This window comes from Magnolia sinica, chromosome 7, assembly GCF_029962835.1.
Source record: "Magnolia sinica isolate HGM2019 chromosome 7, MsV1, whole genome shotgun sequence".
NCBI classification, from domain to species: domain Eukaryota; kingdom Viridiplantae; phylum Streptophyta; class Magnoliopsida; order Magnoliales; family Magnoliaceae; genus Magnolia; species Magnolia sinica.
The window spans coordinates 66223395-66245984 of NC_080579.1; the positions used below are offsets into that span (position 1 = coordinate 66223395).

At 39.7% G+C, this 22590-nt stretch overlaps 1 protein-coding gene across 7 annotated transcripts in view; it reads right to left on the bottom strand.

Moving 5' to 3' along the window:
* The window catches only part of LOC131251400 (uncharacterized), a 93915-nt gene that overhangs the window by 49663 nt on the left and 21662 nt on the right, over positions 1 to 22590 (bottom strand). For 3 of the 7 annotated variants that reach the window (XM_058252072.1, XM_058252073.1, XM_058252074.1), the window contains 2 exons: positions 22316 to 22400; positions 8935 to 9004 (listed from right to left, as the gene is read on the bottom strand). In XM_058252072.1, coding sequence (XP_058108055.1) covers positions 8935 to 9004; positions 22316 to 22400 — 155 coding nt within the window. Of the gene's footprint in view, positions 1 to 8717; positions 8814 to 8934; positions 9005 to 22315; positions 22414 to 22590 lie in introns of those variants that run through there. The other 4 variants (XR_009173821.1, XM_058252075.1, XR_009173822.1 and 1 more) reach the window with 3 other exon arrangements.

Here is a 22590-nt window from a genome sequence, read left to right on the forward strand (position 1 = left end):
GTATGCAGTAGAAAACTGCAAATGTGTTCCCATCATGTGCAATAGTGTCTTCCAAAAATAGCTGATAAATCTGACATCACGGTCAGACACTATGGTCTTAGGTAAATCATGGAGACAAACCACACCATAGAAAAAGACTTTAGCAATATTAGACGCATCCGAAGTTTTAAAACGTGGGATGAAATGTGCCATCTTAGAGAAGCAGTCCACAATAACAAAAATGGAATTGTGCTTTTTAATTGTCTTGGGAAGCCCAAGCACGAAATCTACGCAAATGTCTTGCCACGGAGCATGTGGCACAGGTAATGGCGTATATAATCCAGAATTTTTCTTTTGCTGCTCACCATCTGACACGTTTTACACTGCCCTACAATTTTGGCGACATCTCGCTTGAGACTTGGCCAGAAGAAACGATCCTCTACGAGGGCAATAGTCTAATCGCGGCTAAAGTGGCCAGCTATCCCTCCTGAATGAAGCTCCCAGACGAGGAATTCACGGAGGGATGTACGGGGAATACATAAATGATTTTCTTTAAAAATGAATCCATCTCTCAACACGAAATCCCTCGCACTTTGTTGATCACTCGAGAGTGATGTATAAGTACTCCCAAAATCTGGACATGTGGGGTACTCATCTCTTAGTTGCTTAAAGCCGACAACTCCTACACTCAAAGAATTGAGCAACGCCACTTTACGGCTAAGGGCATCGGCTGATTTATTCTCTACTCCGACCTTGTGTTTCAAGACAAACGAATACTCTTGAAGGAACGCAACCCACTTAACATGCCTTGGGTTAAGTTTCTTCTGGGAGTGAAGATAATGTAAAGCCTCATGATCAGAGAATAAGACAAATTCCTATGATAAGAGGTAGTAGCACCAATGTCTTAAAGATTGCACTACCGCATAGAATTCCTTATCATAGGTAGAGTATTTTTGTTTTGCCTCATTCAGTTTCTCACTGAAATACGTAACAGGATGACCCTCTTGACTTAGGACTCCACCTATACCAATACCAGATGCATCACACGCAACTTCAAAGACTTTAAAAAAGTCGGGAAGGCGCATGACGGGAGCTTCGATCATCTTGCCCTTAATTTCTTTGAAAGCCTTAGATGCGGCTTTTAACCAAACGAATTCTCCCTTCTTCATACACTCTGTAATGAGAGCCATAATCATGCTAAAACTCTTAATGAACCAACGATAGAATGTGGCTAAGCCATGGAAGCTTTACACTTCATGGATGTCTCTCGGTTCAGGCCAATCAACTATGGCCTTGACTTTCTCTGGGTCTGCACGCATCCCTTCTGTTGATACTATAAACCCTAAGAACACAACCCGACTGCCCATGAACGAACACTTTTTAAGGTTAGCGTATAATTTCTCCACCCTAAGAACGCTACAGACCAACTTCAAATGCTGAAGGTGTGATTCTCTAGTGGTTTTATAGATCAGGATATCATTGAAGTACGCCACTAAGAATTTCCCCATAAGCGGTCTTAAGAACTGTGTCATCACCCGCATAAAAGTGCAGTAGGTGCGTTAGTTAAGCCAAAAGGCATGACCAACCACTCGTATAGCCCATCCTTCGTCTTGAATGCTGTCTTCCATTCATCACCAGGGCGTATACAAATTTGGTGATACCCATTCTCAAGATCTATTTTGGAGAAATTTGTGGATTTAAATATCATGTCTAACATGTCATCAAGCCTAGGTATGGGAAACCTATACTTGACCGTGATTTTGTTGATGGCTCTATTATCCACACACATGCACCAAGTGTCGTCTTTCTTAGATGTTAGTAAAGTGGGTACGGCACACAGGCTCATGCTCTCCTGGATGAAACCCTTTCACAGGAGCTCATCTACCTGCTTCTTCAACTCTGCATGCTCTGCAAGGTTCATCATATAGTGAGGAAGGTTTGGTAGAGTCAACCTAGGGACAAGATCAATGGCATGCGGGATGTCCCTCATGGGTGGTAAGTCATCTGGCAAATCCTCAAGGAATACATCTTTGTACTCCTTTAAGACCGGGGCTACCTCGTGGGGTAACTCTACTGGTACTTTTGGTGTAGCCACTCTAGCCACTAAGGCATACACCATCGAATCCTCCTCAGTATCTCTTTCGAACTCTTTAGCTGTGATGATGTGGAGAGACTTGGGTGTGGATTTCCTCACTTCTTTAGGCTCACTAGCCTTCTCACTTTTCTTCTGTGTAGTGTTTTGTGGTGGCATAGGATTAATTTTGATCTTCTTGCCGTTATGCATGAAGGTACACGCATTAGAACGGCCGTAGATCGTGACATCATTATCGAATAGCCACGGTCTGCCTAGGATGATGTGACCTACATCCATGGGCAACACATCACACCATACGGACTCCTTATAAGACCCGAACTCGATGGGTAGAAAACATTGATGGGTGACAGGAAGGGAAGTCTTGTCTACCCATGAGACTTTGTACGGGTCAAGATGAGGGTGGGCATCTAACTTTAGACGGCCTAAGGTGCTAGTGGAAATTACATTCTGGCAACTCCCACTATCCACTATCACCTTACAATTTTTCTCGCCACACTTGGTGATCATGTAGAAGATAGTGTTGTGACGCCAGTCAACATTACTTCTAGTCTGGGCTAGCACACACCTGACAACTGCTAATGTGGCATCACCACTCACCTCATCCTCATCACTCAATGATCCTACGGGCAGATATTCTTCAACTTCAGAGTGTCCCTGATCATACTCGCTATCCTGGGAATCGCCTATCACTAAGGCTTTTCCTTTTCTCTTAGTGGGACACTGAGTTGCAAAATGGTCAATATTCTCACATTCGTATCATCGCACATTCTGTCCTCCACCTGGACCGGCACCAATGACACCTTTTCCCTTGTCATCCCTAGGCATAGGCGGAACCAATGTTTCAAATAGCAGTAGCGTGATGCATAGTGCTCAGCCCTTTATAGCGTGTAGCGTAAGCTACACAATACTTCTATTTTTTAATTTAAAAATAGGACAAATATAATAGATAGTGAATATATATATATATATATATATATATATATATATATATATATATATATATATATATATTAAAATGCCTATAAGAATATTCATTTTATCGATTATAAGCATGTTCAAAAAAGTTATTAGTTATCATTTATCAAAAGTCAATCCACATATACAAGCCAAATCAAATAATTATCACATCAACAACTTTCTAAGCAAACCACTTTAACTAATAATGTCTAATTGAAACCACAAGTCACAATTATGAAAAGAAATAAAAATCCCATAGGTTAAAAGTATCAAGTATAATATAGGTGTCACATTCCTCAACATTACAAACAAATAAAACGTGAAAAAAATAATAAAAAAATAAAATAGTAAAAAAATACATTGTAGCTTATGCTATGGACGCTACGCGCTACATAGCTGGAGCGTATGCTACAACCCCTGTAGCGTATGCTACAGGGGATTTATGCTATTTAGGACGCTATATAGCGCTACAGCCACGCTACGTTATGTAACGTACGCTACGGGCGCTATTTGAAACATTGGGCGAAACATTCGCTTACGCCCTGGGTTGATTACCAATGTTGGGTCTAGTTCCCTGAGAACCAGTCCTAATATTAGTCTCAAGAATCAAACTGTCTTGTGACAGGAGTCTTCAGATACCGCTCTAATTCTTGTACCGCTTGGTACATCTCGTCCAAATCTGTCACGAGTCGAGCCCAAAGCTCACGCTGAAGATCCGATCGAAGGCGTCTTGAAACGTGTGAACATTACTAGAAGGTCTTCCTCAATGTCACACTACATCATGAATTCCTCAAATTTTGTGATGTATTCCGTGACAAGCATGGATCCTTGGCATAAAGATTGTCATTGCTCCAGGAGCTTCTGGCGATAAGAGATAAGGAGGTACTTCTCTCTTAGCATAGTTTTCATCTTGCTCCATTGGGTAACGGGAGCTCCTCCCACCCGTTCAATCATACGCTCTTTATTGGTCCAATACATCTTCGCTTGCCCCACAAGCTTCATTTTGACAAACCACACTCATCGGTTCTCTGACATCTCATGCCACTCAAAATAGTTGTCCATGTCAGCTAACCAATCAAGGAATGCCTTCGGGTCAAAGCGACCATAAAAGCTCAGGGCATCAATCCTGACATTCTTCATGGCCCTCTCGTCAAGATCAAAGTGGTCCTGATATGCCCATTCTCTACCCACATGCCCACCATTAGTGGGGATTTGTCTAAGAGCTGGCTCCTCACCGACACCACCTGCTTGCAACTGCACATCTCCCCCAACAGTGGGGTTCTCCCTTTGGGATGCCTCTAATCGCTGAAGTCTAGTTTCGGTGGCGATCAGTTTTCGTTCGATATTTTTGTTGGATGTCTCTATGACAGTTATCTTTTGGAGTAATTGAGCGAAGTGATCGTTTAATTGCTCGTTACTCATGATGGGGTGTTGGCCAAAACCCTTACCACTTCTAGTGGGCATACACCAAAAACTTGAACTTGATTTTCCTAAGCTCCACTTTAAGGTTTCAACAGACCTCAATATGGATGTATGATCCTATTTCTATATGATTTATGGATGCTGCAAATTTTCATATTTAACTAGAATGAAAACACAAATCTGGAAATTCAGATTTACATCTCACAAGACTATGAATCTGAAAAAATCAGGTTTGCAATTTCTGTGGGATGTAGATCTGGATTTATCTAGATAGTCCTAAATGAAAAAACAGATGATCCTAAGTTTAGGTAACTCAATCTAATAAAAACCATGCAAAACCCAAAGCTTTGATACCAAATTTGATGCAGGATGGTCTAAACTAGAATGCATGTGTGAGCACAGAAATTATCCAGCGAAATAACTAAGCAAATCAATTGAATTATTCAACATTCCACATCATAGTAAAGATAATAATAAAGAAACATGTAATGGTTGCAGACCATCATCACAATCCTCTAGTACCGTATTCAAATCATGCATGGATTGGATCCGGTGAGGGATAGGACCTCCTAATCTTGCATGGTTTCAATCCAACAATCAATGCAGCTTCTCTAGTACAGGAAATCAAAGGATTTCTAGAATAGAGACGGCTGGAAAATCTGAGAGGGTTGGGATCAATTCTCAGATTTTTAGGGTCAATAGCAATAAAAAAAAATACTAGGCATAGGAAGAGAAGAAGAAGGTCGGAGGGCTATAAATAGAATTTAGAAGAAGAGAAAAGATTAGAGGAAGAGAAGAACTTACCACAGAGAGAAAAGCTTTCATTTAAAAAACATTATTAGGTTTATGGTAGAAAACACCCTATTTATAAAATTTGGATTTAAAAGAAAATTACTAAACTACCCCTATAACAAAAAATAATAATAATAATAATAAATGCACAAAACAAAGGTTTCTAAAAAAAATAATAAATAAATAAAAAATCCCGCGTAACAAATCAATCTTCTAACTCATCCTACACGTGTGTCCTCCTAATGTGGGGCCTTCAATTAATCCGGGGACACATGTAAGGTCTTCAAAATCCTCATTGGTTGTGCCACAAACCATCTTCGAGCCATAAATATGTATTCGTCAGCTGCCTTCGTCTTTGATAAACTTTGAAGGGTCTGATGTCCTCATCAGGCAAGGTGGTATTTTACATATCTTGCTGGTGGTAACTATTTATTTCTTCGTTATATTTCTCCTTTGGGAGTAGTGGCTGCGTCAGGACCTTGTGGGGACCTTCCCTAACATGTCCCATGTGCTCTAACTTCAATGTCCAGATTTCCTCCACGTCGAAGCCCTTCCACTTAATTAGTGAGATTGTACATTGTATGTATGGGTTGATCTACTCATTCTATGAGTGCACGAATCAATTGGGCAACTTAAAGTAGACTCACACCCTTCGAAGCCATTATGAGATAGTCCCCCAACGATCATCGGCTCTAATACCAAGACTCACACCCTTCGAAGCCATTATGAGATAGTCCCCCAACGATCATTGGCTCTAATACCAAAATGGTGCAACCAGGCTATCTTGTTAATGAGATATCGACATTAGGATCACAATGAAATAAACAACAGTACTACCACAAGAATATTTGAGTAGAAAGGGAAAAATAACTTACTGATATCAAACTTCTTCTCCTACAATACATAAGAAAACTGACAACTCAGAAAATTTGGAATCTATATGAATTATTAATGGAAACCCCAACTATTAGATTGATTTCAAATCAATCTATACCTTAGATGGTAACATGCCTAATAAAAGCAAATCCATGAAATAATCCTCAAAATCTTCAATCACATTTCTAGATCAATCCCCATGTCTTCCACAAAAAGTAAATTGCAGTTCCTAGTATTTACACCCTAAATCTGTCAGCAAACAGTCCAATATCAGCATATTTTGGGCCCAATAGTTGGTCATGGGCCTACATCAAATATGACCAGACATGCTTTGTGGGCAAAATGTTGGGTATTCAAGGAACAATATGTTCAAAAGATGAGTGTGGCTGAAACAAGGATATTGAGATGGATGAGTGGCAAGATGAGGAAGGATAAAAATTAGAAATGAATGTATTTAAGGGAGCTTATGAGTAGCACCAGTGGTTAATGAGATGAGGGCAAATAGACTTTGATGGTATGGTCATGTGCAACAGAGACCAAGAACTATTTAGAATGAGTGGGTTGGTTCAAGTTTAATGCTTTAAAAGGGCAAGGGTGAGACCGAAAAGGATGTGGATGGATGTAGTAATAAAAGACCCCATAACCATCATGGAACCTTATTCCAACTAATTGGGGTCAGCTACATGAATCCTTTTCTGACATTCCATTCTATCAATGGTTTGGAATGTCATATTGTTTGGATTCATGTTGGAAGTTATGGCATAAGTTTGAAGCCAGCTGCCAACCTGGCACAACCTTTCTTTATTTGGGCTGGGGACCAGCAATGAGAGCACAAAACTCCCACAGGCGCAATGTAATAGACTATTGAATAGGTTGATTACAATCAAGAGCTATCTAATAGTCGTGTAACATTCACGTCACGTGAAGGCTCGCTTAGAACACGTACCAAGCCAAGAAAAGAGTGCTCCACTCCAAAAAAGAAGAAATGGAAACGGCAAGCATCTCATTGCCTTCACGGATTTTTGCACATGAATGACTGAAAAAAGAGAGCCAAACTATGTTTGTTTTGAGATCAGAAAGGTTGGCCAATTAGGATAAAAATAATAAAAATAATAATAATAATAATAATAATAATAAAAAAATGATGCCTGCAATATCCGAAAATGGCGCTGAAGTAGTCAATCTATCGTCACCACAGCAGTAGCATACAACTTTGGACCTAAAGGCCAGCCCATCACCTTTCAAAATGGGGGATCCACATTGCCAACAACCATGGTAGTAGTTGCAGAACTACTGGGCCAAGAGAGGACAACCTGTTGTTCCTACTCCTCTTCGCTTTGGGGATGGAGGTCCTATGGTAGGTAATAACATGCACAAGCACTTGACCAAAGGGGACCAGCACTTCTACTCCACTGAGGAGCCATTGGCAGCAAGAAGCAAGGGATGTCACGAATGGTGGGAGGTCACAAAGAATTTACCTATTCATAGAGTGATCCTATGATTGATATAGGATATAGATTCTTTCCTTATTCTTATTATAATATACATAAGATTTTTTATTTTGAAAGAAAGACACATGCCTCCCATGTCCTTCCCGCCTACATGCGAGGTGTCACCCCCTAGCCAAAGAGCTAACATAAGGAATATGGGAACTAAGGGCAAGCTCGCTGCTATACTGTGATGGTGGCTCCATACATATACAACTTACTCGGATAAGCACTCAGGCTTCCCTATTCCGGGAAACCCTCCGCCCGCGTTAGGAATATGTTGCATAGGGTATGCACTTTTTGGCAATATTTTTTTTTCAAAAAATTTGGAGGTCAGCCTGTACTCAATTCTTTGTCGAATGAGAAATTTCTACAGAGATCAATTACGATCAATGAGTTAGGAGAAAGATGTGAACAAATAAAAAACAGAATCTGATCAACACTACGCTGACATTGATGTAGAGAGAAAAGTGCATTATGATGATGATGACAACGACGATGACAATGACGATGACGATGACGACAACAATGACAACGACGATGACAACAATGATGACGACGATGATGACGACAATGATGATGATGATGGTGTTGATGCTGATGCTAATGATGATGGTGATGGTGATGGTGATGGTGATGGTGATGATGATGATAATGTTATTTGGAAGCAATGTCATCACCTTGGACAGCTTGCTCGCTACTCAGTTTCAGTCAAACAGAAGGAAAATCTCAAATGAGTAACATGGAGCTCCTGCCTAAACATAACTAGTGGCTTCTAATACACCATTTAGTGTCCAGCAAATAGCATGACACCCAAGAGAAGCCTTTTTACCCTCTTATCTTTCTGGACAGACAATTAAAGACTAAAACAAGAAGAGCTTTGTTAAGCCTACATGCCTATCCACATGTAGCTCTAAATGCAACCACATTTGCCAAAATGACACACCTGTGGGCGTCAAACCATACATCAGGTGAGCCTAATGTGTAGATGACCTGACACAAGAGACAAGACCAGGCCAGTCACACATAAATGAACACAATGGACGCTTTAAAAGGATGTTGCCAGAAGTAAAAATTCAGAAAATGCATGTTGTCTGTCTGATAAATGGACCTGCCTGATTTTTAGGTCATGGCTATATACATCAGGGGCGCACCTGATACATGGCTAGGATGTTTCCCACATCTGCAATGTTGGTACATGGTGTCTGAGGTCATAGAAAAACTTTAGAAAAGATATGCATCTAAAGGGGTAAAGGAGGAACAATAAAGAAAAGAAGTAAAATTAAGCTCTTCTCCTTATCTCTCAATATCAATGTCAGAACTTACAGGAAGTGTCTCCCAAATAGCCTCATCATTCATGCTACCATCATCTCCCGGCATTGAAACTCCACACATCCTGAAAAACAATATACCATAATCAAGTCAAAGCTTTAAAAGGAACTCCATTGTTGGTTTCAAAAAATTAAAAATCAACAAAAAAGATGCCTCCATTTAACGTGCACTATTAGATGCCAATGGTGAAACCTGCATCAATCACTTGCACAAAGTTACAAGCTTTGATAGCTTAAAATAATGCATACATTTCCATTTCTTAATTTTATAAATGATAATATCAAATCAGGAGCAAAATTCATTGCCTCATTAGCCAATATACACCATCTGGAATTGTTTTCACTCTGAAATGTCCACCCATAGAAAAAGAAATATGGATCCTTAGAACCTACCTCAACCACATAAGAATCACTTCTGAAAACTTTACAGATTTCACTCCACAACTAATAATTTTGAGTATGTATCCTCAATGGAGCAATAGGACTGTAGGAGACTTGTTGTATGTAGTTGTTACTTGTTTGTGACTTTGAGTAGCAAAAAGACAGTGGGAATTCTGGGGAATGAGGATATGGATGGCAATATGGTAAAACTGGGAGTATTACACATCTGGAAATTGGGACTAGAATGCAATTTCCGCCACAGATGCATAACTGGGAGTATTACACATCTGAAAAAACACTTGACACCTCAAAAAGGGCAAGTCGTGGCATGTCAAAGTCGGTGTTCTAAGTATCGGTATTGCTACAAGTTTCGCTGGCCAGGTATACGGAAACAATATTGATATCGCTGATAACCAGAAATGCGGGGAAACATGGGGAAAACAGTGGAATTTTCAGCGAAACTTCAGGAGATGTTAAAATGTACATATTTGCATATTTAGAATTTTTAAAAAATTGCAAAAGAAGGCATACATAACAAGTTTCCATTTAACGGGGCCTTAAAAGCATGTGTTGTTGTAAGAAATCAGTCCAACCATCCCATCCAGCCTATTTAACCATCCAACCTTCCATCCAAACATCCATCGATATTGCAAAATATCAACAACACATGATATTTCACCAAGAAATCATCAACAATTAGAAAGGAAACGAATGATTGTGGTCTCAATATCACGCATGTTGCAATATCGATAATATCGACATATTATTAATATTATCAATGACAAATTGAACACTACATATAACCATGTGCCCATGAAAAAAAAATTGAAATAAAATTTTTTTTTCTAATAAACAAAATTCTGATGATATCAATACTTTGGCGATATTATTGAAATATCATCGATACACTTATGACACGAGCATTACCTAGAATTTAGATAGTCGAAAATATTGGCGATACATTGGCGATATTGATGCATTGGCAATACAAGCGATACCTAGAATTTACATAGTTGAAATTATTGACAATTACATTAGCGACATTGATACATTGGGGATACTTAGCGATACATTGCTAATACCTAGAATTTCTGATACTACCAGTGTTATCGGTATCGCTGAGCTGGAGATAAAGATAATTTCGGAGATATTTCGATAATATCAAAGATAATTCGAACACTGGTCAAAGTGTCCCAAAGAGGTAAGGGAGCTGATAAGAAAACATCTGGAAGATATTATGGAGAAGAAAGGTACTAAAGAGAAGAAGCAGGATGCTCACGATGTAGCTCAAGCTGAGATTTTTGGAGCTGATATGGGCGATAATGATGTAGAATCGGGTGAAATTTTTACTGGGGATGCAATGATGGCAACGAATTATTTGAGGACGGGAGTCAGTTTGTGATGGAAGGGGAGAGTCAAACTGTGACTAAGAGTGTTAATGGATCTAAGAGTTAGTGGAGTAGGACACCTATGAAGAAGTCTACAATGTGCCTTTAGCACGCGACGACCGTCTCCAACTGCTCCAGTAGCTCCAGCTAATGGGGATGTGGATGTGGAGCAAGGGAGACCCTTTAGGTTATCCCACTTTGTTGACAAAACAGGAGAGGTTGACCCTTTAGGTGATCCCATTTTTTCGACAAAACAAGAGATGATGGCAAACCAAATGATCTTGGATCAAAGTGATTTATGATTTCATTGGAAAGGTGATCAAATTATCTTTCCAATAGGCCCAAGTTTGCTTTGATTCAAGTTATAATGAGGAAGATCTGGTCCACTTGCTAAAACTGCATGTACCTGATTTTGCGGGCCGAGTGGATGACGTTACAAGGACTTTGGGCCCACTTTTGACATATTAAATGGTGTATAATTGAGGTGATTACAGACCCTTTTGAAAGGTTGTCAAATTATCCTTCCAATGAGCACAAGATTATCTCAATCTAAGGTGTAACGAAGAAGTTATGGGCATTTTCGTAAGACTTTGCAATGCTGCCAACCTTGCGGGAAAATTGCAAAAAAAATCGAAGTTTGAAGGGGCACGAACAAGGGGGAGCGACCACAAGGGCGCAACCTAACCAAAGCCTTCCAACCCTAGAAGGGCGCAAAAGCCATTACGTGATAGTTGCCACCACACGGGAGCCTTATTCAAGTACGGACTCGACGGTGCGTCTATAAATACCCAATTGGAGGTCTCATTTTGGACATCCGGGGCAATTCCCCCACTCTCAAAGAAATGCTCTAGGTTGAAGATCGAGAGCTCGAGCTCTTCTCAATTTGCCAATTGCAGCAAGAGAAATTTAGCCCTTAGTGCAGGTAGTGCACTTCCACTCTTAGCTGCACCAGGAGGGAGTCTGCCTCGATGCAATTAGTGCATTCCGACTTTGAGCTGCACCAAGGGGAGTTTTATGTTGGGTGCAATCCATCACAAAACAGCAGCATGGTTCTTTTCTTTTATTAGTGTTGTTATCAAGGCGGCCCCACACTTCAACGTCTTCACAGGCTTAGTGGGACAATGTCCATCTACTGCTTACACTCGCACCCTTCTCCCATTCCAAAGACCGCTGGGCCCTTTCCATCTTCCTAGTTGCAATGCTCTCTGTAATGCCCTAATTTTCGATGTGCATGCTTAGAGCCAGAGATTTACCATTCATGTGTACTTTCCGCGAACGCACACCTACCCACACAACCCTGCACAAGTGCACTACCCCACACACATACCTACTCTCGCACATGTGCACTACATGCCCACATTCTCTCACACATGCGCACACAAATCCCTACACTTTGACCATTGACCAAAGTCTTAAACTTGTTGACCGTTGACTTTGGAGTGGTCCCCACATGCCACATCACACCCTCACTTTACACCTCACTTAACCTTGTTGACTTAGACTTGGTCTGAGTCAATAAGGGAGGGAATCTCTATACACACTCCCTCCCTTATCTAACCCATACCTAGCCCATAACCCCACATTCCTCTCCCCCATACTCTCCCTCTCCTCTCCCACAACCCTCACCATTCCCCATCTCTCCTCCACAACAACACAAGCTCTCTCTCACTCTCTTCCTCTCACATTCCAAACCCTTAGCAAGAAAATAAAGAAAGAAAGAAAAGGAAGTAAAGAGAGAAAAAGAAAGGGAGAAAGGAGTAGGGGAGGGGTGCCACCAAAGCCGTCTCCCCGGAGCCGTTCAGGGAAGGAAAACCATCACCTTGCGCAAGTGGGTCATCTCACTCCCCTCTAGCTTTACTTCCATCGGGCTCAAAGAGGGCACATATTGTATATGCTATATCCACACCTTTCCTCCCCATTTCGCCAAATCAAGATAGGGCGCAGGCCCAAAACTACGGTAGATCCAAAGCTTAAGTAGATCGTACCATAGAAAATAGCAAGGATTGGCATCCCCCATTGAAACCTTCCTAAGGCTTGGTGTGATGTATGTCATACCCACACTATCCACTGACTAGACAGCGGGGCCTATGTGTGTGTTGAGGGTGGCCCACTGGACAGTGGGGTCCACAGTGATGCATATGTTGAAGGGGGGGCCACTGGACAATGGGGTCCACCGTGATGTGTGTTTTAATCTCGTTGTCCACAGGGTAGTGAGACCAGCCATGATATGTGTTTTATTCACGCAGTCCATGGGGCCTACCTTGATGTGTGTGTCTTATGCAAGCAATCCTGGGGTCGGCCATGATGTATGTGTCTTATTCACGCGGTCCATGGCGGCCACCTTGATGTATGTGTCTTATGTGCGTAGTCCTTAGGGCCTGTCTTGATGTATGTCTTATTCATGCGGTCCATGGGGCCTCATATGTGTGCAGTCCTTGGGGCCCACCTTAATGTTTGTGTCTTATTCACGCGTTCCTTGGGTCCCACCTTAATGTGTGTCTTACTTACGTGGTCCATGGGGCCCGCCGTGATGTCTACGTGGTGTTGTGAGGCCCGTGAGGCCGCGAGGCCCACCAAGATGTGCATGTGTGCATGATAAGGCCTGCTACGTTAGGCCCACCGTGTGGTGTATATGTATGCGCCATGAGGCCCACCATTCTATGTATGTATGTGTTGTGGAACCCATTGTGAGGCCCGTGAGGCCGCGAGGCCCACCAAGATGTGCATGTGTGCATGATAAGGCCTGCTACGTTAGGCCCACCGTGTGGTGTATATGTATGCGCCATGAGGCCCACCATTCTATGTATGTATGTGTTGTGGAACCCATGAAATCATGGAGCCCACCGTGGACATGTGCACGTGCAATTCCTAATTGGGCCAGCCGTGCATTGTGTAGGGCCCACTATCTTGGACAGTGGAGCCTACCATATCGTTTGTGCTTACTGGCCCTAAATGGGCTAGCCGTGTGAGGTTTCGAGACCATTGTTGGGTAGAGAGGTCCACAGTGACGCTATGAATGTAGGCCCACGAGTTGGATGGTTGGGCACACCATGATTGTGTGAATGTTGATCGAACCCAAGGGTGGACAACCCCAAGTGCACGGCTACGATGCAGTAATAACTCAGTGAGACCAAGGTCAAATCCTCAGGGAATGGGAAACACAACTAGAGCTAATCTAAAGGTAAACAGTTGTCTGGGTTTTTAATCCAGTGACGTAGAAGGGTTTTAAAACAAATAATAAAAACGATTAAGGGAATCACAATATCTGATTCACTGATTCAACTCTTATAACTCAATTGGAGTCAAAGTCTTATCCTATCCAATCGGAAAATAATTTTATTAAATCAGTCATTAACACCAATCAAAATATGAATTCAATTGAACAATTCTCTCATGAAGCATTCATATCTCAATCGCAATGAATCAAGAGCATCTAAAGCACCCGAAGGCGACAATAGATTAATCAATTATACAGATTAATTCCTTCTCTAATCAAACTAAGCAATTGCTCATTCAAAACATCCGTTGTAACTGTAGTTCACAACGAATCAATGAAATAAACAACACAAAAATTTTCATAAAGTAAATTCAAACCAATTCAATCTATATCATTCAAACCATTGTTGTTGAATCAAATAAACTAACTATTGTAATTAACTACAAGCTTCATCCCCTAGCCTTAGCTAAGAGATTAGCCTAACATAACTAACATCTTATAATAAAAATAAAAGAAAAACATAAAAGACAAACTAAAACCGAAGGATTGAAGAAGAAGAACGAGTCCGTAGAAGCTCCACCACCCCGTGGTATCTCTCCTAAGCGCTAATTCATACCTAGAATAGCCTAAAACACCTCTTTAAATACACACCAACTTTGAGCCAACTTCAAATTTCTGCACTTTTGTTATGCTTCGGTCGCACAAGATAGCCTTTAGTCACACTGAAGTCGAGTTGAGTCCAACCGAACTTGTCTTCGATTATAGCCGAATTTCATCAAAATCTGTCTGAAGTCTCTATCTCCTTTAGGTCACACCGAACCCCCCTTCGGTCGCACCGAACATCACTTCAGTCAGACCTCACAATCGAACCGAATTAAGTTTGAAAATCATTGCTTCTTACGGGATTGTTTTTAGCACCTTGGGTCGGACCGAACCAACCTCAGGTAGGAGTGAGACCAAACAGTCTTTTATTTCTATTATTGGACTGTGTGATTTTCCAGACTTTTCCTCATCTTCGGTACTTAGTTTTCTTGGATCTTTAGCACTTGAAATCTTCAATATTGTCTTTCAAATCTCCAATTCTTCATCATCTTTGAGCTTTATCTCAGTTGAGGTCAGGGCATAACGGTCGAAAAATGGCTATTTTTTTCATCTTTTTAAGGTCCGATTTTTCACTTTTTTTTTATATTTCTTTCTTCCAAACTCTAAATCATTCTATTGCAATTTTCGATCACTCTTAACTTGAAATTACAGATAAAAATAACTTATATTAAGGATTTTCTTGATTCGAAACTTCGAGGGCCATTTTCCAAAAATATCTCAAAAATAAGTATTTATACTTTTTATTCAATGTGTTGTTGTTTTAATGGTAGAATATGATATGTTAATCATAATAGAACATATTAATGTCCATTTTACGGATTATTGTTGTGATTTTACATTTTTTTATAATTATTTTCTATTTACGCACTATTTTCGGCCCTTTTTTTTTAATTCGAAAAATCAATTTTTATTCAATGTGTTGTTGTTTTAATGGTAGAATATGATGTGTTAATCATAGTAGAACATATTAATGTCTATTTTATAGATTCTTATTGTGATTTTATATTTTTAAATTTTTTTTTTCTATTTACGCATTATTTTCGGCCCTTTTTTTAAATTCGAAAAATCATTTTTTTATTTAATATGTTGATGTTTTAATGGTAGAATATGATGTGTTAATCATAGTAGAACATATTAATGTCCATTTTACCGATTCTTACTGTGAATTTATATTTTTTTATAATTTTTTCTATTTACGCACTATTTTCGGCCCTTTTTTAATTCGAAAAATCATTTTTTATTCAATCCGTTGTTGTTTTAATGGTAGAATATGATGTGTTAATCATAGTAGAACATATTAAATCCATTTTACAGATTCTTATTGTGATTTTATATTTTTTTATAATTATTTTCTATTTATGCACTATTTTCGGCCCTTTTTTTTAATTCGAAAAATCATTTTTATTTAATGTATTGTTGTTTTAATGGTAGAATATGATGTGTTAATCATAATAGAACATATTAATGTCCATTTTACAGATTCTTATTGTGATTTTATATTTTTTTATAATTTTTTCTATTTATGCACTATTTTCGGCCCTTTTTTAAAAAAAAATTGAAAAATCATTTTTTATTCAATGTGTTGTTGTTTTAATGGTAGAATATGATGTGTTAATCATAGTAGAACATATTAATGTCCATTTTACAGATTCTTAATGTGATTTTATATTTTTTTATATTTTCAAATTAGTGACTTTATGTTTATATTTTCTCATATTGGACAGGTTTTGGAGCTTCTTAGGATTTAGAACATAAAATCATCTTTATTGATTAGATTCTGAAAATTGTATATAAATTTAGAATAGCGAGTAGACTCACAATCTCACATAGACATAGGTCATATCTAATCTATATCGTATCTACCTGAAATGTCTGGGTCTGGCTAACAAGTGAGGATATTGGATGGCAACATTGTCAAAGGGTTAGTAATACTAGCACCAAATGAAGTGCAACTATTGTGATAGAGTAGTAACTGGTGGAATTACGCGTCTCAAACAACATTTGGCACATCAAAAGGGTCAAGTTGCGAGATTTACTAGAGTACCTAAAGAGATAATGATTTTAATGCAAGCCAATCTGAATGAGTCGAAGGGTAAACGTGCTGCTGAACAAAAGAAGAAAGATGAGATTTTGGATGCGGCTCGACAAGTATTTGGTCCTGAATATATGGGCGTTCGTGATGAAGATATTATTGATTCTGACGAAGATTCAGATCGGGAATTAACCATAGCCAGGAGAGAACTTGCGTGTGGCTCATGAAGAGGAAGAACGTTGCCACATGTTTGGCGCGAGTGGGTCAATACGTGATAAGGGGGGGGGGGGGGGGGAGTGGGACTGCGACTGCGATTGCTTCTGCAGGTGGGGGTAGGTTCGGTGGGTTACGACGTATGTTTGGGAGCCGACGAGAGACATCTTCACGTAATGCCCCTATACATTTGGATGAAGAAGTAAATGAGCCTAAGAAACCCATACGGAGCCACTAATGAGGGTACTCCGTCTTGTTGAAACCGACAAAGCACCTACTATGGGCTTCCTATACAATGTCATGGATAAGGCAAAGTTGGCAATTCAACGTAATTGTAGAAGCTGAGTCTTATTGGAGGATGATCAACAAGAGATGGACAAGACAACTCCATCACGATCTTCATGCAGCAGGTTACTACCTAAATTCTAGGTACAGATATGCCCAATCATTTGTTGCAGATAATGAAGTTCGTGTCGGGCTAAAGAATGTGATAAAGAGATTAAAGCCTGACTTAGATATGCAAATAAGGGCGTTGAATGAATTAGATACATTTGGAAATCTCCTGGGTAACTTTGGAAATTGCTGTTTAATTTTTTAGGGAACCCTATTTAGCCAAGGTAGCTGAGAGAGAAAAGATACGACTTCCCATTTAGCTTAGTCGTTTCTATTGGAACTATAACAATGTATTTAAACAGTTATATATCTTTAGAAATGAAATTGAATTTCATTTGGGTTGCTCTCACATCTTGTTTGCAATATTATATATCATGGTTAAAGGGGAACACTACCAAAACCAACCATATATAAAAATAAAAAAATAAAAATAAAAATAAAAATAAAAAGCCCGAGTCAAACCTAAGAGTGGAGCCAAGGGCTCGGACACCGTTTTCGGGGCGTGAATCTCTCCCATCTTCAAGCATCCAACACCCGTGCCAACACATCATGGTTAGCGCCTCTCTCTTCAACATCACCATTATAGCACCTTTATCACCAACTCCATTATGATGACATCTCCTCCTCATCTCCATGATCGGTACTATTCCAATAACGTCCTCTTCGTCAGAGCTCCATGATCAACATCAACTTCTCAATCGCACCCTCATCTCTCTTATTCAACAATGGTATTCCTGCATTGATTATCCAGTAGTCTAGTATCGTCAGGATCGCTGATTAAACGGACCATTAGCAAAGCCCTATGCGGAACCGTTCATCACGTCTCAGCTCCCTAGTTAATGCTGACCATCTATCATGATCTAGTTCTGAGATCAACGGGCAACAACCACATGTGCAATAGTCATTGAAGGTCTCCATAGGTGTCTCGTACATGGTATGGAAATCCAATGCCTCCAACACGTGCCGAATGCTTACAGCATGTGTCAAGTGTGTTCCAAAGTTGTGCCACATGCCACATCAAATCGCCAATGTCATTCATCTCATGGGCCATGCAAGATGATCAAAACCATCTAATGGGTCATGATCAGCACTCCATCCCCTGCTGTTCATCGCATCTAGGAACCAACGCATGCCCACCTAATAGCCATCCATCTAAAGCCTTAGCAGCTAATTTACAAGGGACAATTGTTTACAACATTTAGCAGTTGCTCCTTTACATGGGACGTTTAGTAGTTAGAGTTCAAGGACAATGCAAAGGACCCAGCTATCCCTTGGTATGCAACAGATAGATAAGAGAATGATACAAAGTTGTCACATGTGGACCTATTCCTATCAAAATCCACGATCAAAACCGTCCATCTTGCCCTGCGATCGTTGTTGGTCCCATCCTCTATGATCAGCGTCCAATCGCAACCAACATGATCTCCACGATCATAGACGTTCACCGCATCTTATGCTCTACTTCTACAATTGCGCCTCATGCCTTATCTCTGAGGTCGCATCCTCTGTTATCTTTGTGGTCGTGCCCTATACCCAAGATATGATGCTCTAGGCATAGCACTTTACATACTTTTGTTATTTAGCATAACTTAATGTCTATGAACAACCCTGATTATTTGGCTTACGCTTCGCGCCCACCTAAGCACCACGCCTGCTCATCTAACTCTTTAATGAGTGCCCCAGCCACTGTTGGCATTCTCTCTCTCATTTAGCATCCATGATGCTTTCAAGTACATGATTGGCACTATGTACATCCATATTCCCAGCAACTAGGTTGCTTGTCTTAACTATGTTACGATGCATGCTCCCATGGAAGACAACCCAGTGCTCCCTATCTTATGAGCTTTATACGCAATACCATACATCGTTCCCCACTACCTAAGTCCATCACGTACTAATTGTACAAAGGACTATACGAGAGAGAGGGATGCACAGTGCCCAAAGCACTCTTTATCTCATTGTGTGAGAGCGTGAGCCCATAACTCCTAATCCAGTTATGGAGGCACGGAGCCCAAACCCATTGATGATAGAGTTATGCCTTGCTCCCAGGGGCTACGCTCTGTTTTGTACTGCATGCATCATGCATCATTATGCATCTACATTGCATTCATTCGCATATGCATTAACCAACAACTTTAACTCTGTTTTAAATAAACTATTTTCTTACTACTATTGTCTCATAATCAAGGGTTACTTTATGTAGTATAATTAAGGGCTTGTGATGGGGACATCGGAGGACCTACTCGGATGTACCAGAGATGGAGACAACCACCTACATCAGCGCAACTTTCTTTGTGGATAGGAGACAAGTTCCAGATGGAGCTCACCAGGCCATTTTGAAGACCCCACATGCATTGGACATGCATCAGGAAGACCCTACCTTGGGATGATGTATGTGGGCTGCTTAGGAGATCATTTTAGTCATAGGATTGCTATTTCGTATCGATCCGACCGTTGGATCTTGTCGATCAGGCCATCGGGCCACCATATATTTTAGATCTGGGCCCCTTGGACTCTGATCTTGCTTTCTCTATATTTTTTGATATTTTTAGGATTTATTTAATGGTTGAGATTGATAATAAATGTTTTAGTTTTCTTATTTTGTACGATGGACCACTTTACTCAAGCGAGTGGCATAGTTGTAATTATGCTGAATTTTTAATTACAAATTTTTAATAATAGAAGCACAAGGGGGTGGAGATTCAACCCACATTGGATTTTGTGATTAAAAAAGGAGAAAAGCTCTGGCTTTCTTCTCCCATCTTCATGCGATTTGAAGATACTTCCATGCGATTTGGAAGAAAGATTGGTGCAAAGTTAATCTTCATCAACGGAAGTGCGAGGTCTCCATCTATCCCCACACCATATTCTATTTTCTTCCCCATCCAAGTATCTTCTTCAGGTTTTTAATTCTTCCATCCCAGATCTTCGTCTTCTCCCAAATCCAACTTTCCCATACCCATCCATAATCTAAACCCTAACCGACCTAAACCCATCCTCCCACACCACACATGTGAATCCCACCTAGCCCCTTTTGGCTTTCCATCATCTTTATATCAAAACTCCTTTCTTCTATTCCCAAAACCCTAACCCTAAACCTAAAATCCCTAACTTTCCTAGATTTTCCCCAATTTCTATTATTAAAAAAAAAAAAAAAAAAAAAAAAAAAAAAAAAAAAAAACACTAATTCCAAAATTCTCAATTCCCATGAACCCTAATTCTTTAAATTTTAGATTTTCCCCATCCTAACCCTAATCATAAAACCTACAAATCTATCCCTTGAGTGTGGAACGTGCCTATGCTACATTGGAAGTTCTATTCTTCCATCGAGCCTAATTTTAATTGATTTATGTGATTTCTTAGCATGCGGGCATGTGATTTAGGTTAAATAAGTTTTTATTTCTTATTATTTACTCTTAATTACTTGGTGGATTAGCATCTTTTGTTAATTGAATTACTTTCTGGACTCTTTCATCATCTCCATGTTGCATGCTAGCATGAAATCATATGTCTTGCATCAGCTTGTGGTACGTCACAGCTTAGAATATGATAACAACCCAAGATAATAATAAAAGACTTCCAACTATATGCCCGTCTCTCTTGTCTAGATGTAGCAATGTCTTGTGAATGTCTATGGATGTGAATGTGAATGTGAATGTATATGCAATATTTATACCCAACCGCAAATCAATCCAAACAGCCCATGATAAACGAGAACAAAAACAATTATAATATTTACTTCTCAGAGAATTTCTTCTATTGCACAGTGTGAGAGCTCTAACCCCAAGCTCCAAACATGTGTCTTGACCTTAGACCATGGTTTTAAATATCGTCTAATACAACTCGGTATCATCCAAGACATCAATTTCAGTTTGAAATGAAACGAGTCATCATATACTAAAATGGGACCAAAAAGGGCCAAACAAAGGGTGAGTTGTAACAGTTTCACTCCCCTAGCTAGTTGCACTCCAATACCGCTATGTAAATCCATGCCTAGACCATAATGAGAAGAAGGCAAATGACCGTTCCCAATGCATGCATTCTCTGTCTTCGGGTTACAAAATCGGTGGACCATGGGCTGTTTGGGGAGGATTTTGGAGCTCCTAGAGATCCATTTCCTGGCTTGGCAAGGGGGCAGTTATAATCCAAAAGGGAAGATACTAGGTAGGCTTTCCTTGCTTGCAGGCTCATAGTCAACTTGGGCAGAATGTAATAGCAGATTGTTCCCCAACTTAGCATGCTGTCCTGAAGAGGTGTTTCTGAAGGCTAAGAGGCATGTGGTTGGATGGGCCAATTTAAGTGTTTTCGATATATGTCCTTTAGAGTTCTTTAATTCTAGTTGGGAAGCAAACTCGATTTTGTTTCAAAATCAATGATCCTCATCATTGCCTACCATTGCTTGTATTATCTTTTTCTTGTCTTAATAAAATCTAGTTATCACTCGAAAACAATTAAGAAAATAACATCTTGGGCTTGGCTGATCAAAGTGATTGGACTCCAACCATGTTTCCACTCTCTTCAAGTCAAGATGCATTAATACATCTTCTACAACATAAAAGGCAAATTTTTGGGACGACTTTCATTACTCTAAAAGGGTTCCATCCTGACTAGATATCACCCTCAGGCCTCGGTAGAACTACCAAACATATATTCAATCTACATAATTTGGACACACACTTGTGTCAATATGGAATAAGGATATGGGGTGTCACATATGGTGCCTCTAAAAGAAAGATTTGTCAATATATCAATTCAGATATTTAAAATAATTATTGGAACAATAAGATCATATATTTGAATACTATGTTGTAATTATTGATGTAAAACACCCAAATACTAAAAATAACAATCAACCAATATCGAATGAACATGTAAAAAAGTACTACATGCACAAAAGACAATGATAATTAAAATGTAAAAACTAGCCTCCTATATGACTTGGGTCCAATGTTGAACGCACACGTGTTGTCATGGCATGGTTTCAAAAAAAGTGGCTTATCCTTGTCACATTGGATTCAAGAACATCTAGAATAAGAAAAACATTTGAGGTTCTTCTAAATATTCTGCAATTCACAGTAAAACCAAGTACAGCTTCTAGGGAAAGAAAAATGAAAATGTGGATAGTTCCTTAAATTGATAGAGAAAGTACCTGAAATTGTCAACCAAAATGAAAACTTCAAATGCCAACAATGGAACAAAGATGATCTTCGAGTTTACAACCGCCCTGCCATGAACTGTAAACAAACCCTTCAAAACAAATGAGACACAAAGGGGTAAAAAGGACTTTTAAGTTCCATAGACTAAACAATTCAATGTCCTAGCACGGGAATATGTCTTGATATGTACAAGACTGCTTTTGGAAGGGCACAGAGCAACATCATTCAATGTTCACTAGAAAAACAACAAGCTCATGATGGTAGAACA